The sequence below is a fragment of the Cricetulus griseus genome, assembly GCF_003668045.3.
Source record: "Cricetulus griseus strain 17A/GY chromosome 1 unlocalized genomic scaffold, alternate assembly CriGri-PICRH-1.0 chr1_1, whole genome shotgun sequence".
Lineage (NCBI taxonomy): Eukaryota > Metazoa > Chordata > Mammalia > Rodentia > Cricetidae > Cricetulus > Cricetulus griseus.
In genome coordinates, this window is record NW_023276807.1 from 59,200,188 (window position 1) to 59,216,879 (window position 16,692).

Consider the following 16,692-nt stretch of genomic DNA (forward strand, 5'->3'; position numbering starts at 1 on the left):
TGTAAAAATCTTACCTTTTGTCATACCTTGAAGATATAATAAGACTTCATGAAAAAAAAAAAAAAGATTTTATGACCCGCCTTGGACATGGCTCCAAATGAATCACCCTCATGAAACATTTAGTTTACAAAAGCCTCACCATTCTCCTTGCTGTGTTATTTTTGGTTTCGATTTTTCCTGACTTTTTTTTTTTATAATGAGTACATATTCTTGTAAAAGCCATCTGTTCAAAGAAAAGCCATCACAGGCTAATGATGTCAGAGTTGTTCTAGAATGTTCCAGAGTCTTGGTTCATTAGTTTGCCCCAAGAACTGATGGCCTGCATGATAAGCCTGCATTGTCTTTTAGTGTACTTTTATTTTTTTCTTCTGATCATCAAAAAGAACAATGTGGTTTCTTCTTTTGGTTCAGTATTTCACAAGAACAAGAATAGCTCTACAGAGTGAGGCCCTATCTTGAAAATTAAAAAAAAATAAATATAATAAAAAACACAAAACAAGACAAAAAACATTGTATCAAAGTGGACATAAACTTAGATGTACTATATAAACCTTTACTAGACAGTCTCAATTTTGTATTGTGAGAAACATTTTTTGTTATTTGAACTTTTGCTTTAGTTTTGGACATACAAGACAGTCTCCAGATGTGCAGAGCTGTTGCCTCATCATACATTTGCCCTGGCAGCCAAATACAGTAGAAAAAAGGTGAATGACCCTCCAAGAAATTGACTCATTAGTTACATGAAGAAGTGAGCCCTCCATTAGACTTAACACAGACATCTGGGTAAGATAACAAAGAGAAGGTCTGTGTAAGGATCTGCCCTGCCCATCAAGTGCTTTTGCTCTCTGTTGCTTCAGTTGCTGGCTAACCTGTCTCCTAGGTTGGCCTTCAGGGTAACTGAGGCATGACACTGATATTTTTAAAGACCTATGGAAATGTATATGAAAGTCAGTAACAGATAACTACTGGTACTTTAGACCATAGCTGTCATGATCACTTCATTTTAAACTCAAACTTTGAAAAGCTTTCTAAAGTAAAATGCTCTCTCCTGGTCACCTATCTTCATGGTTCTTGTCATTTCAGTTGTGCCCTTTGAGGCTTTAATTCCCGATTCTGCTGGGGTAACAGATAGGGTGGAGGTATTTGCAAGGGTGTATGTACTCAGTCACCATAATGGGTACTGGAAACCCCGGGGACATCATAGCCAATAGCTGATGTCCTTAAAGATAAGTCTGATAAGAAATACAAATGTTTAATTTCTTCATATGGTGAATAGACTTGCTTTGTGGTTTTTGCTGTTTGTCAAATCACAAATACATAAAATAGAAAATGAAACTCTCCCAAGTGGAAGTCACTTTTCCTTGCCTACGCATCAGCTGTGGGGATTGGCCCAACTGTGTCTATAAAGAGATGCTTGGGAGCTCCTTCAGTGGCCAAGGGGGTCAGTGGAGTGGACAGCAATGGCACACACGTCTCCTACGGAAGGCTCTAGGAGGACCCTTGAAGAATACCACATAAATGAAGATGTAGGTTTTGCTCTGCCACATCCACTGGTAAGAGAGATCTAAGTGAAAACTCTGTTTTATTTTATCCTCATTATATCCTCATAATTTATCATGACAGGTGAATTTCTAAGAAGGCAACCATGTCCCCTCTCACCTTCTCATGAACGATTTCATAAAGAACTATCAAACTTGGAACCAGGGTACAAATAAGGGAGCTTCCTTGTCCTTCAATATCTGTCCTTCCAAATTCATTCATGTTTGTGCTCCTTACTTTCCTAGCGTGGAAATGAAAAGTAACGAAAGAAGGACAGCATGGGAAGTCTTTTAACTTCATAAAGCTTGTAGGGGGAAGTGGTTTGGTAACAACAACCTTTTCAAAGGCAACAGTCAAATGGCCCAAGTCGTGGGAATTACCCTCCTCTTCTGAACTATATCAAGTGTACAGAGCCTGTGTTCCTCACTAATTTCTATAGATGAGACTGCATATCAAGTGCCTTTTATTAAGTATCAATAATGCTTATCGTTTGCCAAGCATGATTCAAAGAAGGGTCTAAACTACTCGACTGTGCTTTTGTGCAAGTTTTTAGCCTCGAAGTGCAGTGTGTGTGTGTGTGTGTGTGTGTGTGTGTGTGTGTGTGTGTGTATTGGGGAATATACTCATCTTAAAACACCACACGTCTCAACCAGGTACGGTGGTGCACAAGTATAATTCCAGCACCGGGAAAGGAGGATGGCCGCAAATTAGAGACCAGACTGTCTCAAACAAAACAAACCCAAGAACCTACTGGACAAACGCAAACTCTGTCACTTAATTGGATTGTAAAGAACGCCACGCATACCAGTTTATCATCAACAATTTTCACTATGAGAACTTACGGGGAATGGAGAATAGGATGGAGGCAAGATAGTCCTATCGAGGTGGCCTGTGCTCACCTAGTCCCACTAAGAACTGGTGTAAACAGCCGCTTGTTGAGCTTGAGGGAGACTGGGAGGGATCCAGCCAGGAGGAGCGCTGAGCCAGGAAGGCACGGATCTTGTGTCCGTGGGCTAGAGACTGAGATAAAATACGGAAAACCAAGGCGGTTCCCAGGTGATCGAGGTAATAGAACCCCGCAGAGTTAAGGGTGGCTGCAAGCCTGTGCCAGCTTGTTGTGGTCTGGGGCTTTCTAGGGCGTGCACCCTGCGGGGAGCTCAGGAGGAGCATCCGGAGCAGCTCCCATCCAATCAGGCAGCTTGTAGCCTCGAGGGCGGTACTAAGGTCTTGCGCACAGCCCCGGCTCCGGTGCCTGTGGGCACTATGCCTGGTACCCATGCAAGAGACGCCCTGGAGGCTGCATCCTTGGGTACCCTGGAGTACCTAGTGTTGAGGTTTCCGTGTACCGAGTCACAATGTGAGTACTGGCCACTTCAGTGTCTAGCGCAGTGATTCTCAAACTTCCTAACGCTGCAACCCAGTTTCTTACATTGTGGTGATCCCCAACCATAAAATTATTTTCGTTGCTGTAATTTTGCTACTGTTACGAATCATAATGTAAAGCTCTGTGCTTTTCGATGGTCTTGGGCAACCCTGTTAAAGGGTCTAGCGACCCATGGGTTGAGAAATCGCTGAAGAAGTCAGAGGCAGCCAGAGGGAGCAGGCATCGGGACTCCACGTGGGTGTGGTTTAGAGTTCTGGGATCCATTTCAGGACATTGCCTGAATGTGTAAGATTCATTGTCGATGTGTGATCGTAAATATGAGATTTAAGAGATATCTTTATTTGAATTTCATTTTTTATTTGTGGGTGTGAGCGAAAATAACCTGTGGTGGAGGAAGTAGACACCAAGCAAACAGCAGTTCCTCCCCATGAATGGCTTCACTTTGCATCATGCTCTCTCCTACCTGCAACAGCTTAGGTACTAGCTCGATGTCCCCAGTATCAGGGTACTAGTGTTCAAGCAAGTAGGTATTTTATTTGATACTCCTAAAGCACACGCACAGCCTGTCTCAGAGGAGTGTGAGAACCCATCAATTGTTTCCTTTCAGTGATGAGGCAACCATTCTGGATTGAATAAGGAAAACAATCATATGTTGAGATTCCTAAGATTTATGCTGAGAACAAATCTGTCAGAAATCGTGTCGGGGAAAAAGACATTGATAGGTTAGGAAGATGGCTTAGTCAGTGTCATGCATGCACAAGAACATAAATTCAAACCCCAGGAGCCACACTAAAAAACGAAACAAAACAAAAAGCTGGTAAGGTGGTGTGCACTTGAAATCCCAGTGGGTCCCTGGGGCTTGCTGGCCTAATTGGTGGGCTCTAAGATAGAGGGGCCCAGCTTCAATAGTAAGGTGAACAACACGCCTTAGGTTATCTTCTCACCTATACACATACACATACACACACACACACACACACACACACACACACACTCACTCACATGCACACATATACACACCTGCACAGACATCCACACTCATGCACACATTCATCCACACACAGGCACACACTTACACACACAAACACACATTCATCCACACACAGGCACACACTTACACACACAAACACACATTCATCCACACACAGGCACACACACATGGCCATACACAGACTGTATCCTATTTCTTTGCCCCACCTCAAACTGCAAAAATTATAGCAACAGCCATGACTACTGCCTACTTAGTATGGAACAGGCGCTAAGTGTCCAGTAATACGCCAGGCCCTGCAAGAGACATATTAGATTTTGACTCTGAAAACTGGAAATGCGTGTTTGAGCTACAAATCAGTTACACACAACAGAAGTGGCAGGTGGATTTTTAAATGTGTGTCAGAGAAACATATGTGAAACTGGGTGCAGTGCCTAATTGACTGGTGACTTCAATGCCATCTCATTTTTCTTCCATTCAAAAAATATGCCTGAGAAGAAAGAAAGTATCAGAAAATAAGTGATTCGGTGTAAAGGGGCATAACCCATGGGATTCATGGAGAGGGGACTGGGGTAGGATGGAGTAGTGAGGACGGCTCGGTAGAATTGTAGCCGGATTTGGAAAGACTTGAATGAAGCACTGGAAGGGGGAGGGGCATGGGCCTCTGCCTATGCACGGTCAGGCGGCAACACCCACCTGGGGTTTGTTGGGTCACCAGTGGAGCTAAAAGCTCCATAGACTGTCCTCAGGAAAGCCCATGCTACTTTAAGTGAGCTCCATGAGCAATTCAAACATGCTGGTCTTGTTTTTCTTTCAAGGAGGAACTGCCTCAGGCATTCAGTGCCTGGACCCGAATTGCTGGTAATCTTCCTACACTGATTGACAATGGGCAGCTTCGAGGAGAAGTTGAGAAGGTTTGTAAAAACTGTGTAATCGTCTTTCTGTGTAGCTTCTTCACATTTTAATCTTGGTTTTAAAACCCACAACATTTCCAGCATTGATGTTAGTCAAATGTCTCCATCTATTCTCAGCTGCCAGTACTCAACACTGATGAGCTGAGAGGGCACAGGTTGCAGCGCCTGGCACATTTGGCTCTGGGGTACATCACCATGGCATATGTGTGGAACCGAGGAGATGGTGATATTAAAAAGGTTTGGAGATTTTTTTGGGGGGGAGGATATTTCTCATTTTGGACTTTCATTAACATGAAAATGAATTCCAGTTTACAATAAATGTAAAAGCTTTAGAGGGCTTGGAATATAAATCAATTATTGAGATCTTGCCTGGCCTGTGGAAGATTCTAGATTTGAACCCCAGTACTTCAAAAAGTTAAATATTAGAACTGTATGATTATCATTACTAGTGATGCTGGGGAGTTGCTGCTTCCCAATGTTAGGGTTGAGCCTGGGACCTCATGTATGTATGTTGGACTACACTGAGCTACATTTTAAAAGTTTGCATGTAGAGGCCATCATGGTCCTAGCATCATTATAAACTTTCCCCAAGTGAGCTCAGATGATTTTACTGAGTGCTTCTCTGTTCCCCTCTGGTCTTATGTCTGCAAACCTCTGATGGAGAACATGTATTTCCTTTTGAACATGTGTAACTAGCTGCAACTGAAGTGTTTCCGGATTCACAGCATGCGTAGGTGTGATTTGATGAACAGTGGTTCTGGTTTTGTCCCTAGCAAAACCAAGAAATCCAGAGACAGCTGACTTTTCCTTTTTTACACACTGGCTTCCAAGATCTATGCTCCAGGATGGGTTTTAGCAGTGAGATGAGAAGATGTTTCTGTGGCTGAAATTGAGCTGTTTTAATCAGGTGCTGCCCAGAAACATTGCTGTTCCCTACTGTGAACTCTCAGAGAAGCTGGGGCTGCCTCCGATTCTGTCTTACGCAGACTGTGTCCTGGCAAACTGGAAGAAAAAGGACCCCAATGGGTATGTAATTGAGCAGAACAGGGCTTGGAATGCATGCTATTAATGCAGGATACTTATTCCTAAATTTAGGGCAGCACAGCTTCTGTTGTTAGGTAGAGTTTCTAAGACTGTTGTGTTTGTAACTACAAATGTATTATATGAGCATGACAGCAGTATCTGGATACCTACAGGAAAATCCAGAGAGCCTCCATGTTCAGTCTGAGTATTATGGACACGCCTCATACATCCACCACCTGAAGGCAGCTATAGGAGTGTGTGTATCACCTCAGAAAATGCCTTCATGCTTCTCTTTATTCAATTCCTTCCCCCACATAAAAAATACATTCTAAATAGTGATCATTGGTTTGGGGTCTGTCAAGATGGCTCAGCAGGCAAAGGTACTTGCACAGCCTTGTCAGTCTAAGTTTAACCTTTGGGACACAAGTAAAGGAAGCAAAGAATTGACTCCACAAAATTTCACTCTGACCTGTACGTGTGCACCATGGTACATGTGCCCCATATCATGCACACAGATAATTGGTTTTTAATTTAATTGGTTTTGTATTTAAAGGTTAGTTGGTATTTGAGATATTTTGGTTCATTTTGCTAGCTTTGTTTCATTTGTTTTATTTTTGACAGTGTCTTGCCCCATAGCCCAAAGTGTCCTTGAATTGCTTGTCCCCCTGCATCAGTCACCTGGGCTCTAGGATCACAAGTGTATATATCTCAACACCCAGGGAGTTGTATTTCAGATCAATAAAGCCATTGTCTTAGTTAGGATTTCTATTGCTGTGATAAAACTCCACGACTAAGAGCATCTTGGAGAAAGAATGTTTTATTTCATCTCATAATTCTATCAAGGGGGTATCTTGAGGCAGGAACTGGAGCAGAAGCCATGAGGAGTGCTGCTTCCAAGTTTGCTATCTATGGCTTGTTTAGTCAAATTCTTTATAGTACCATGACCACCAGCTCAGAGGGTGGCACTGCCCACACTGAGCAGGGCCTTCCCCCATCAATCATCAATCAAGAAAAGCTTGCCCACAGGCCAATCTGGTGGTGGCATCTTCTCAATTAATATTCCCTCTTCTGAAACCATTAGCCAGCACAAACATCAAATACAAACTTCTTAATGTGTGGTTTCCTTTCATTAAAGTGTTTTTGAGATTCCACAGATTTAATTTCTAGAGACAGTTATGTTTAAGAATGAACACATCCTCAGTGGGAGAAGCAGCTACCTGTGTGCTTTCAGGGCAGCCTGCTCAGAAGTCAGCCAGTGATGGGACCTGAAACAAAAAACAAGGGGCTAGCAGCCTCTGTGGCTATAACTTGTACCTATGAGATGGAGTCAGCACATGGGAGTGCCTCAAAATGCAAGGATTTGTTCTAGAATGTTCTTGCCTAGTAACAAATAATTCTGAATTTGTGCTCTTTAATTTCTTAAAGTATAACTCAGAGGTTCTCAACCTGGAGGTTGTGACCCTTTTGGAGTCACATATCAATTATCTTCTCATATCAGATATTTACATCATGATTCACAATGGTAGCAAAATTACAGTTATGAAGTAGCAATGAAAGTAATTTTATGGTTGGGGAGTCAACACAACATGAGGAACTTTATTGAAGGGTCTCAGCATTAAGAAGGTTGATAAATATATAAAAAAACATATTTTCCCTTCATTAAACCTATATCTCAACACTAATCAATCAATCATAGTGTATGAACAAATATTCAGATTCACCTGGTTTTATAACTGTTTTCTTTTCTCTTCCAATTGGCACATTGTTTTATGGTTGCTCTCCTCAGGCCCAGGACATATGAGTAAGTATTTGGTTTTTATTTTATTCTAAGAATTACTTGCTCTCTAAAGTGAATGTAGGATAATGGGGATATTCAAAATGATTGGGTTTAAGAAGAAAGTAATTAAAATAATTATTTAAAAGGCAAATAATCCAGCCCTTAGTTGTATCTATTGATATGTCTATTTGACATTGTAGCTACAGAACCTTGCAAAGCTGCTATTTGCATCTACATGTATGAAATTAATATGGACAGGTACAAAAAAGTACATATCTCTATGTATATGTGACCCTATGACATTTGTGGCTAGAATTAACTAATAATATCACCTATTAGTCTATGTCACTCTTTTTCACCCAATTCTTACCAGTTTTGATCTATGTACTAAACTTTATTAAAAGTTGGGGAGCTAAGACATATGACACTAGTGTGATCTCACCTAGATGAAGTTAGGCTAAATATATAGAAATAAATTTATAAAAAATAAAATGCTACAAGTACTCCTCAAACAGAAGATTGAAAGGTGGAGTCCAGAAGATGGGGGAGGGGAGGGCTTGTGTTTATAGCCTAAGACACAGTGAGGGTGAAGGTCTTGGAGGCACAAGTGTTTCAGAGCATTATCACAACAGGAGGCCTCTAGCTGGAACCACCTTAAGTAACAACTGACAAAAATAATACTTCGGGAAAGGAGGCGAGAAATGGTTCCATAGGTCTTTATTGGTGATGGCCAAGAGTTTAAACAGTATCTTTAAATTAAGAGCTTTTTAAAACAGGGTCCCACAGCAGACAAGCATCATCGTGGCCAAACTTTAGAACCCAGGAATCTAAGCACTTCAAAACCCATAGACACACAGATTGTGAAGACAGAGTTGCAACAATGCCAAAACTTCAGTAGAAAAGAAAAATAGAATCTAGCCAGTCTTGTGTGTGTGTGTGTGTGTGTGTGTGTGTGTGTGTGTGTGTGTGTGTGTGAGACACACACACAAGTGTGTGGAGTAGTGGGTTGGGTGGGCAGGGTTTACTGGGAATAGAACTCAGGGCTTTGAGCATGCATTTATGACAATATGCATGCCTGTACAATTTATGGAAACAGACCTATTATATGGTTTGTGTTCTGGAATTAAATTCCAAGTGTGAGCATGACCTGAATTACATATGATCTTTAGGCAATGCACCCAATATACCTGACTTTTAGTATCTCAAATGTGCAGTAGAAAGAGTAGGACACAACATACCACTCTGGCACAATTCTTTTTGAAATGAAAAATTATAAAGATTCTGGGAAGTATGTTGCTCTACAAATATGCCATTGGTTTTCCTGAATTGTTTGCCAACCGTGACTGGTTTTTCTCAGGAACATGGACATTCTGTTCTCGTTTCCCGGTGGGGACTGCGGTAAAGGCTTCTTCCTTGTCTCTCTATTGGTGGAAATCGCAGCTTCTCCTGCAATCCAAGTACGTCTGCTCTTTCTTAGCTGTTTCCTTCCCATTCACGTAACAGAGCAACTATGCAGCAACTCAATTACAATAGCATGGTTGATTTTACCCTGATCATAAAATTGAAGGAAATACATCCTTAACTAAAAAAGAGATATTTAGTTATTTTCATACATCTCCCTGAAATATAAAATCTAATTAAGAATCAAACTTGAGATTTCAGCAAGAAATAAAAATCTTAAAAGGGATTGGTCATTAATGCACTGTGATGTAAATCCAATTGTTCTGACCAGAAAGAGAAATGCAGAGGTCTGGGGAGATGGCTCAGTGGGTAAAGTGTTTGGTTTGTAAGGGTGAGACCTGAGTCTGGTCTCCTGAATCCGTAGGAAAAACCTTGGCTTGTCAGGATGCACTTGCAAGGCCTGGAGGTGGAGATAGGCAGATCCCTAGGCTCTCCAGTCAGCCAGCAAGCCTAATTAGTAAGCTCCAGGCCATGAGAGGTCCTGTTTCATAAGCCATGAGTGATTCTTAATGATTCTGGATGTTAATCTCTGGCCTCCACATGCGTGCAAGCACATGCATGTGCACCCAACAGGTGTATACAAATTCATATACATTCATGTACAGTCAAGAAATAGAAATGGAAACAAACTTGATTTGCTGAGTAAGATATGATTATCCTGTGCCTATGTTTGCTGCTAGATCTTACATAGCTCTACTTTTTAAACCTTATTTTAAGGCAATCCCCACTGTATCCAGTGCAGTACAGAATCAAGACCAGAAGGAGTTGGCAAAGGCACTGTGTGATATAGCTGCTAGTCTGGAGAATGCCAGGGAATATTTTAGGAGAATGCGTGGTAAGTATCATTGGCAGTACATATTCTGGGCTCATAGCCATGTGTCCGGTATCTGAAGCAAAGAGGTGTTTTAAAAAAGGCAGTGCAAGGCAACCATTACCGAGCACTTGTCCACCTCGCTGCATGATTACGCTTTTGGGGAGGAGATCTCATTATTTCCTTTTTCAGGAAAGGAAATCTAAAGTCAAAGAGATAAGGTTGCACCACTGGTAAACAAAGAACCCAGAATTCCAAGTGGTGTATTTTTAACGCAGAGGAACTTCCTTGCCTGCCACTAAAATCCATGAAGAAACCTGTTGAATGCAAAGACAATTTAAGGGTTGAAAAACCTAGACTCCAATCTGAATTAACTCTGCTTCTTCATAAATTCACTATGGGGAAACAGAGAAAAGAATTGCTTCAAAATTGAAGTAGAAACAGAAGAAACTCTATAACACCCAGGATGTGCAAAAGAGTACTTTGGGGAGGAAATGTGCCTTCCTGGCTCAGTTTAACAAGTGGAGTTTTCTTTGTGAGTTTGAAGCTACTAATGATGGTCTATTGATGGAGAAAACCCTTCTAATCAAATGGTAGTAAGTGTTAGGGAGACCCCTGCGTGGATCCCATGGGACTACAGAGTATGTGCATTTGAGCATGCATGCTTGCATACATGTGTGTGCACGTGTGTCTGTGAGTGTGTTTGCATATGTGTGAGCATATGTGTGTTTGAGTCTGTGTGTTTGCGTGTGTGTGTGTGTGTGTGTGTGTGTGTGTGTGTGTGTGTGTGTGTGTGTGCTGCCCGTGGAGCCCAGAGCTCACAGATGCCAAGAAAGCACACTCCCAGTGAGTTACATGTCCATTCCTGGTTTGTCTTTGCAAGCATTGCATCTACTGTGTCAGGAAGCACACAGAGTGTTGCCGTGCAATGTGTCTTGTAGGTAAGGCTAGTTGGTCCCTTAGCAGACCCAATGCAGGGTGCAGGTGAGGTGATGAGTAGGTTTTTCCAGGAGAGGACAGAGGAAAGACATACTTGCCCACAGACACTCCATGGGTCTGCCTGGTACCTTTAATGTAGTCTGATAGTTGTTTGCAGTTTGTTTGAATTCATTGCATACCTCTGATGCTATTTAGTAAATACTTCCATTTTTTTTTCTTCACAGAATTCGTGGATCCAAACCAGTTTTTTAATGTTCTGCGCATATATTTGTCGGGGTATGTAGTCTGAGGCTTGAGTTTATTTTCTCAATTCATGTAAAGAACAGACCGGATCCTAACTTCTGGCCTCTACTATTCTTTGTATTGAAATGATAATTTTTATGCTCACAGCCACATCAGTGTTGCATAGAAAGCACAGACTGTGTTACCTGGTGACTGTTGGCCAGAGGTAGGAAAATGACTCAGAACAAAGAGAGAGAGAATGACCTGAACTAGGGTGAAGCAAGGTTCCACTCAGAAAGTATGTCAAACTCTCTCAGAACTCTGCTATTTATTATTTTCGTGCACAAAAATGAGTGACAGAGGAAGAATTAGAGGAAGAATCCCCTCTGGTGTAAGATTTCTATCTGGTAATTAATTCAAATGATTTTTCCTCTCTTTTTGGTCTAGTTGGAAAGGCAACCCCAAGATGTCAGAGGGTCTGCTATATGAGGGGGTCTGGGACACCCCAAAAAAGTTTTCAGGGGGCAGCGCTGGCCAGAGCAGCATCTTTCAGTGCCTTGACATCCTTCTGGGAATACAGCATAGGACTGGTAAAGGTAGGTAGAAATGACAGCATATATTTTCTGTACTACTATCAGGACTATATCTTAATGCAGGTTAAGGATCCTCCCCAACAGCCTCTCTTCTGAATATATGTGGTGCATCAGGGACTCTCACCCTATTTCACAGATGATCCAAAGTTCAAACCCAGGTTTATCATTCTCTGTATTGAGCGCTGACACATAACTATAGCCAGTATCATGCGCTCTGAAAATGAGACACATCTGTGAGCAGAAGCTGTCACTGACCTCAGTGACAGCAAAGAGCTGCCACAGCCCTGGTGTGCAACATCCTGTAGCAAGGCATCCCAGAGTATGGCTTGCACCTGATGACTGCATGTATTAAATGTTTTGTAGGGGCTTCAGGGGAGAGAAAGAAAAATCCTCCCACTTTTGTGTTTTCTTGAACTTAGCAAACAGGAGAACGCACTGTGCTAGGTGAAACTTAAGATACATGTTTTAAAAAAGATAGCTCAAACCCTTTGGTTGGGCATCATGATCTACTAAGGGCAGATTATACAGTCCCTTTTTGTACCAGAAGCCTCTTGGAAGGATCCAATATGACAGAAAAGCAAGAAGGCAAGAGCTGGGTGTGATGCTGCACATGTATAATCCCATCATTCAGGATGTTGAAGAAGTGTTATAAATTCAAAGGCATCCTGAACTACATACTGAGGTTTTGCCCAGTAGAGCCAAATAAAGGAAGGAGGGGAGAAGTAATAGAGAGGGAGAGGAAAGACAGGGAACAAAAGAGAAGGAAGGCAAAGCAAACACAGGGATAATATCTTATTAGGAATATTTTGCTTATTCTGTCTTCATTAATAGCCAATGCTAGCAGCAAGTAGCAAGCTCTTCCTTCAAATCCTCCACAATGGATATAGATAATGATCACACAGTCAGCCTGGCCTTGTCCCCCCTTTCTCTACTTTCTCCCCCACCCCCTTACCTGTCTTCATCTTGCTGTAGGATCTCCTGCAGAATTCCTCCAGGAAATGAGAGAGTACATGCCTCCAGCCCACCGAGACTTCCTTTGCTCATTAGAGTCAGGTCCCTCAGTCCGTGAGTTTGTCATTTCATGCGAAGACGAAGACCTGCGGAATGCATATAACAAATGTGTGAACGGGCTGGTCTCTCTGAGAAAATTCCATCTCACCATAGTAAATACATACATTGTGACTCCTTCGAAGCAGCAGCCCGGGGGTGGCTCCGGGTCAGAGGAAAACAGAGGGACTGGGGGTACTGATGTAATGAATTTCCTGAACAGTGTGAAGGATGCAACTGAGAAAGCCCTTCTGAGTAGTGTTTAGTGTAGCAAGATTGCATTTGCTTAGTGCACAGATATCTGCATCCGTCCTGTCATAGCTTGTTAAATCAGAACCATGGAGTAAGGGTATGGAATGAGTTACCAGTAAGGCACTATAGATTTCAAAATCATCTGTAGGACAATGACAAAAGAGAACTACTTAGTAATATTTTAAAATGATACAAGAAAAGTTATAAATTATATTAGTGATTGGAATAGGACAATGAAGCTCAGTGAATAAAACTTGTAAGGTTGAATAAATCTTGTGTCCCTTGTAGCTGTAATTCAAGATCCCTCCAAGTGACTTTTACTTACAAGGGCTGAGCCCTATACTTTTAAAATGTTATTACTGCACTTTTCCATCATCACATTTTCATTAGTCTGAATTCTCATTACACAGGAATCTTAAGATACCAGATGACTATTTACCAGTCTTAGAAAATATCTCTGGAAGGAATATGTAAGAGAATGAATGAATGTGTGAATGCATTTATCAGAGCTAAGATGAGATCATCTTTTGTGATGGTTTGAATGAGGAATGCCCCCCTCCATAGGTTCACACTTAGCAAGCTGAACATTTGCTCCCTGTTTGGTGGCACAGTTTGGGGTGCTTATGGCCTTTAGGAGGTGCAGCCTTGCTGTCTGAAGAGGACTTTGAAGGTTTACAGCCTTGTCTCGCTTGCAGTTCACATTCTCTGCTGTCATGTGGTTAAATATGTGACCAGTCAGCTTCCTGCTTCAGTTGCCTGCTGCAATGCCTTCCCAACTCGTATGGACATCCTCTCTGGAACCACAAGCCACAATGAACTATTTTTTCCTTAAGTGGCTTCAGGTCATGGTATTTCATCACAGAAGCAGGAAAGCTACTAATAAATCTTCATAATACAATTTCTCCTGAAAGTCTAGGTCACTGGCATTTTATACTCTGACATGAGTTAATTTAATAATATGGGATCCTGAATGAGTTAAGAGGAATTGAGATTGGAGGGCACAATACCTGTAATCCCAGCATTCAGGTGGCTGACACAGGAAGGCAATGAAAGTTCACTTCATACTAAGTTCTAGGCCAGCCTGTATGAAAAAAAAACATAAAAGTAAATAAGTAAATAAATACAAATTAAAAGTCACTTGAGCCAAATGTAATAGCACATACCTGCAATTCCAGCATATAGAGATTCTGGAAGTCCAAGGCCAGATGGTCTACACAGTGAGTACCAGTCCAGCCTGGACTACAGAGTGAGACCTTGTTTCAAAAACAAAACTAAAACTAAAATGAGCAAAACCTGTAAATTCAGAGTCAAACTTTTCTTTTAAGAATGACAAAAATCAATGCCCAGAAGGATGACATTACCACACAATTACAAAAGGGAAGACATTTAGTTTCTCGGCTACACTCCTTGTTGTTTTTGCTTTACTTGGAATATGTTAGAAGGAAAGCTACTTGGGAAAGAGGGAAATGAAGGAATTTCAGTGATCTGAAATCACAGGAGAGGCAAATGGGGAAACAGAAATTAAGTATGTAACAAACAATGGCAAGCCCAACAATGGCCCTGCAGACAAGGACTTAACAATCTCTTTGAATGTATGAAGACTTCATCTCTGAAGAAATAAAACATGACATGTGATTACAAAGGAGTGTAGACAGATAGGTGCCAGCATGACAGCGCAATCATGAACCTCAGTGACGTTCCTCAGACATAGCATGCCGTGGTGGCATCAAGTGCAATCTGGCTCACAGCAAAGGTTTACGAGTACAATAACCTGTCCCTCTGTGATGGCATGTGTTTTCTTTTCCATCTTGCTGATCTTTCCACAATGAACACACATGAGTTTATAATGAGAAAAGTGGGTATTTCTGTAGACCTACACCTGTATGTCTATACATGTGTATGTAAATCTTAAGATAGAACCAAAAAGATTATCTTTAGACCTTAACATGCTACAGAAATTTCAAAACTAAGATCTGGTGATTTAGGCTCCATCCTAAATACTTATTGGTATTGAAATCTTAAGTGTGTCACTTTATATTTCTGTCATAAGAATACAATAGCATTTTGGGAACACATGATAAAACAAAACCAAAACCTTCAGGGCATGCAGAAGGCACAAAGTAAGGAACCAGATCTCAAAACACCCTTCAAAGGTCTGATCTCTGGTGATATAGCTTCCTTCCATAGTCCCCCAAAGGTCTTTCACCTTGCAGTAGCACCATAGACCAAGCCTGCATCAATGAAGGCATGTAAAATAACACAGTTGAACATGATAGAGCATATACAGAATCCCAGCCTTTCAAAGGTCGAGGCAGAGGGACCGAGAGTTCAAGACCAGCCTTTGTTACATACAGAGTTCAAAGCCATCTTGAGCAAATGCAAAAGGAAAACTCAAGATGTAAAGCTAAATCATAAAAGCAGTTAAAATGTAATTTATCTAGCCCCATAGCTTGAACTCTTAACCAGAAAGAGACAAGGAAGAGGTAGATGAGTATAGTGGTACATACTGGTGTTCCTAGCTCTCAGGTGGTCCAGGCAGGAAGACTTCAAGTTCAAGACCAACTTGGGCTACATAATCTCAAAATTTTAAATTGTATATAATAATAAGAGAGAACACACAGGCACACACAGAGAATGAGAGAGAGAGAAAGAGAGAGAGAAGAGACTCAGAAAAAGAAAGAGAGATGTTTCCACCTTCTAAACAATGTCTCTAAAGAAAAGATTTACTAACAAACACACTTGATTTATGGTTTTTGTTTTTTGAGACATGGTCTTACTATGTTGCTCTGGCTGACCTGGAGCTCTATCTGTAGACCAGTCTGGCCTTGAACTCACAGAAACCTGCCTCTGCCTTCTGAGTGTTGGGATTAAAGGCATGCATTACCACTTCCAAGTTACCTAATATTTTAATTACACATCTTTCCTACCCTCAATGAGCCACGGTTTCTAGACTCATTGGAAAGCTGTGGGGCAGCAGTACATGATAGGCCTTTTGCTTTGTTTGGAAGTTAGGACAAGTTTCCTGGGATAGACAGTGTTGGTTGAATTAATGGTTACAGCTAACCTGTAAGTTTTCTAGTGTGAAATAAAAGAAATACACAAGTCCTCACATGAGCTAAGGCATCAACATAGAAGCATGGCTTCTATAAATGATGGTCAGATTGCTTGGCATGCGGAATCTTTTGGCACAGAAACTCTTCCATAGAATGTGTTCACAGTGACAGTTCATACTCAGTCCTTCCCTATGCCTGACACTGCTAAATGCTTCACATGCATCAATCCCCAACTCCCCACAATGAGCTATGAAGGGACTTTTCCAGCTGCTTTTTTCTTTAAGGAAAATGACACTTGGGGAGAGTCCAACACTACCCAAAGCTACATAGCTATGGCAAAGCCAAAGCCCAAGTCTAGAATTTTTGGACCATTACACGGTAGTGCCCACTGTGCTGAAAGATGCTCATGAGGAAACTGATCCTTTTTTTGTCTTTTCCAATACTAGGGCTGGTTATGTATCTCCATAGTTTTGTGCTTGCCTGCCATGTACAAAGCACTGGGGTAGTCTCCAATATGCACTACATATTAATCAAGTATGGATCCTTAATTGTAAGAGTTCTCTCAAGTTTCCCACTCATACATGATTTCTTTTTAAGTATATCCTAGTAGTAGAAGAGTAAAGGTTAGGGATTGAAGCCAATTTTTGTCTCAAAGCGAGGAACTATGGCCCAGCAGTTTCAAAACAGGG

The 16,692-nt window shown here is 41.5% G+C and overlaps 1 protein-coding gene across 1 annotated transcript; it reads left to right on the forward strand.

Moving 5' to 3' along the window:
* The first annotated feature begins 1,460 nt into the window (after positions 1-1,460).
* On the forward strand, positions 1,461-12,964 carry Ido1 (indoleamine 2,3-dioxygenase 1). Its single transcript, XM_027395314.2, has 10 exons — positions 1,461-1,553; positions 4,730-4,825; positions 4,943-5,062; positions 5,733-5,851; positions 7,635-7,649; positions 8,983-9,082; positions 9,804-9,921; positions 11,061-11,112; positions 11,506-11,654; positions 12,624-12,964. Exons 1-10 carry the CDS (start codon positions 1,461-1,463, stop codon positions 12,962-12,964), a joined length of 1,203 nt encoding a protein of 400 aa, XP_027251115.1.
* The last annotated feature ends 3,728 nt before the right edge of the window (positions 12,965-16,692 follow it).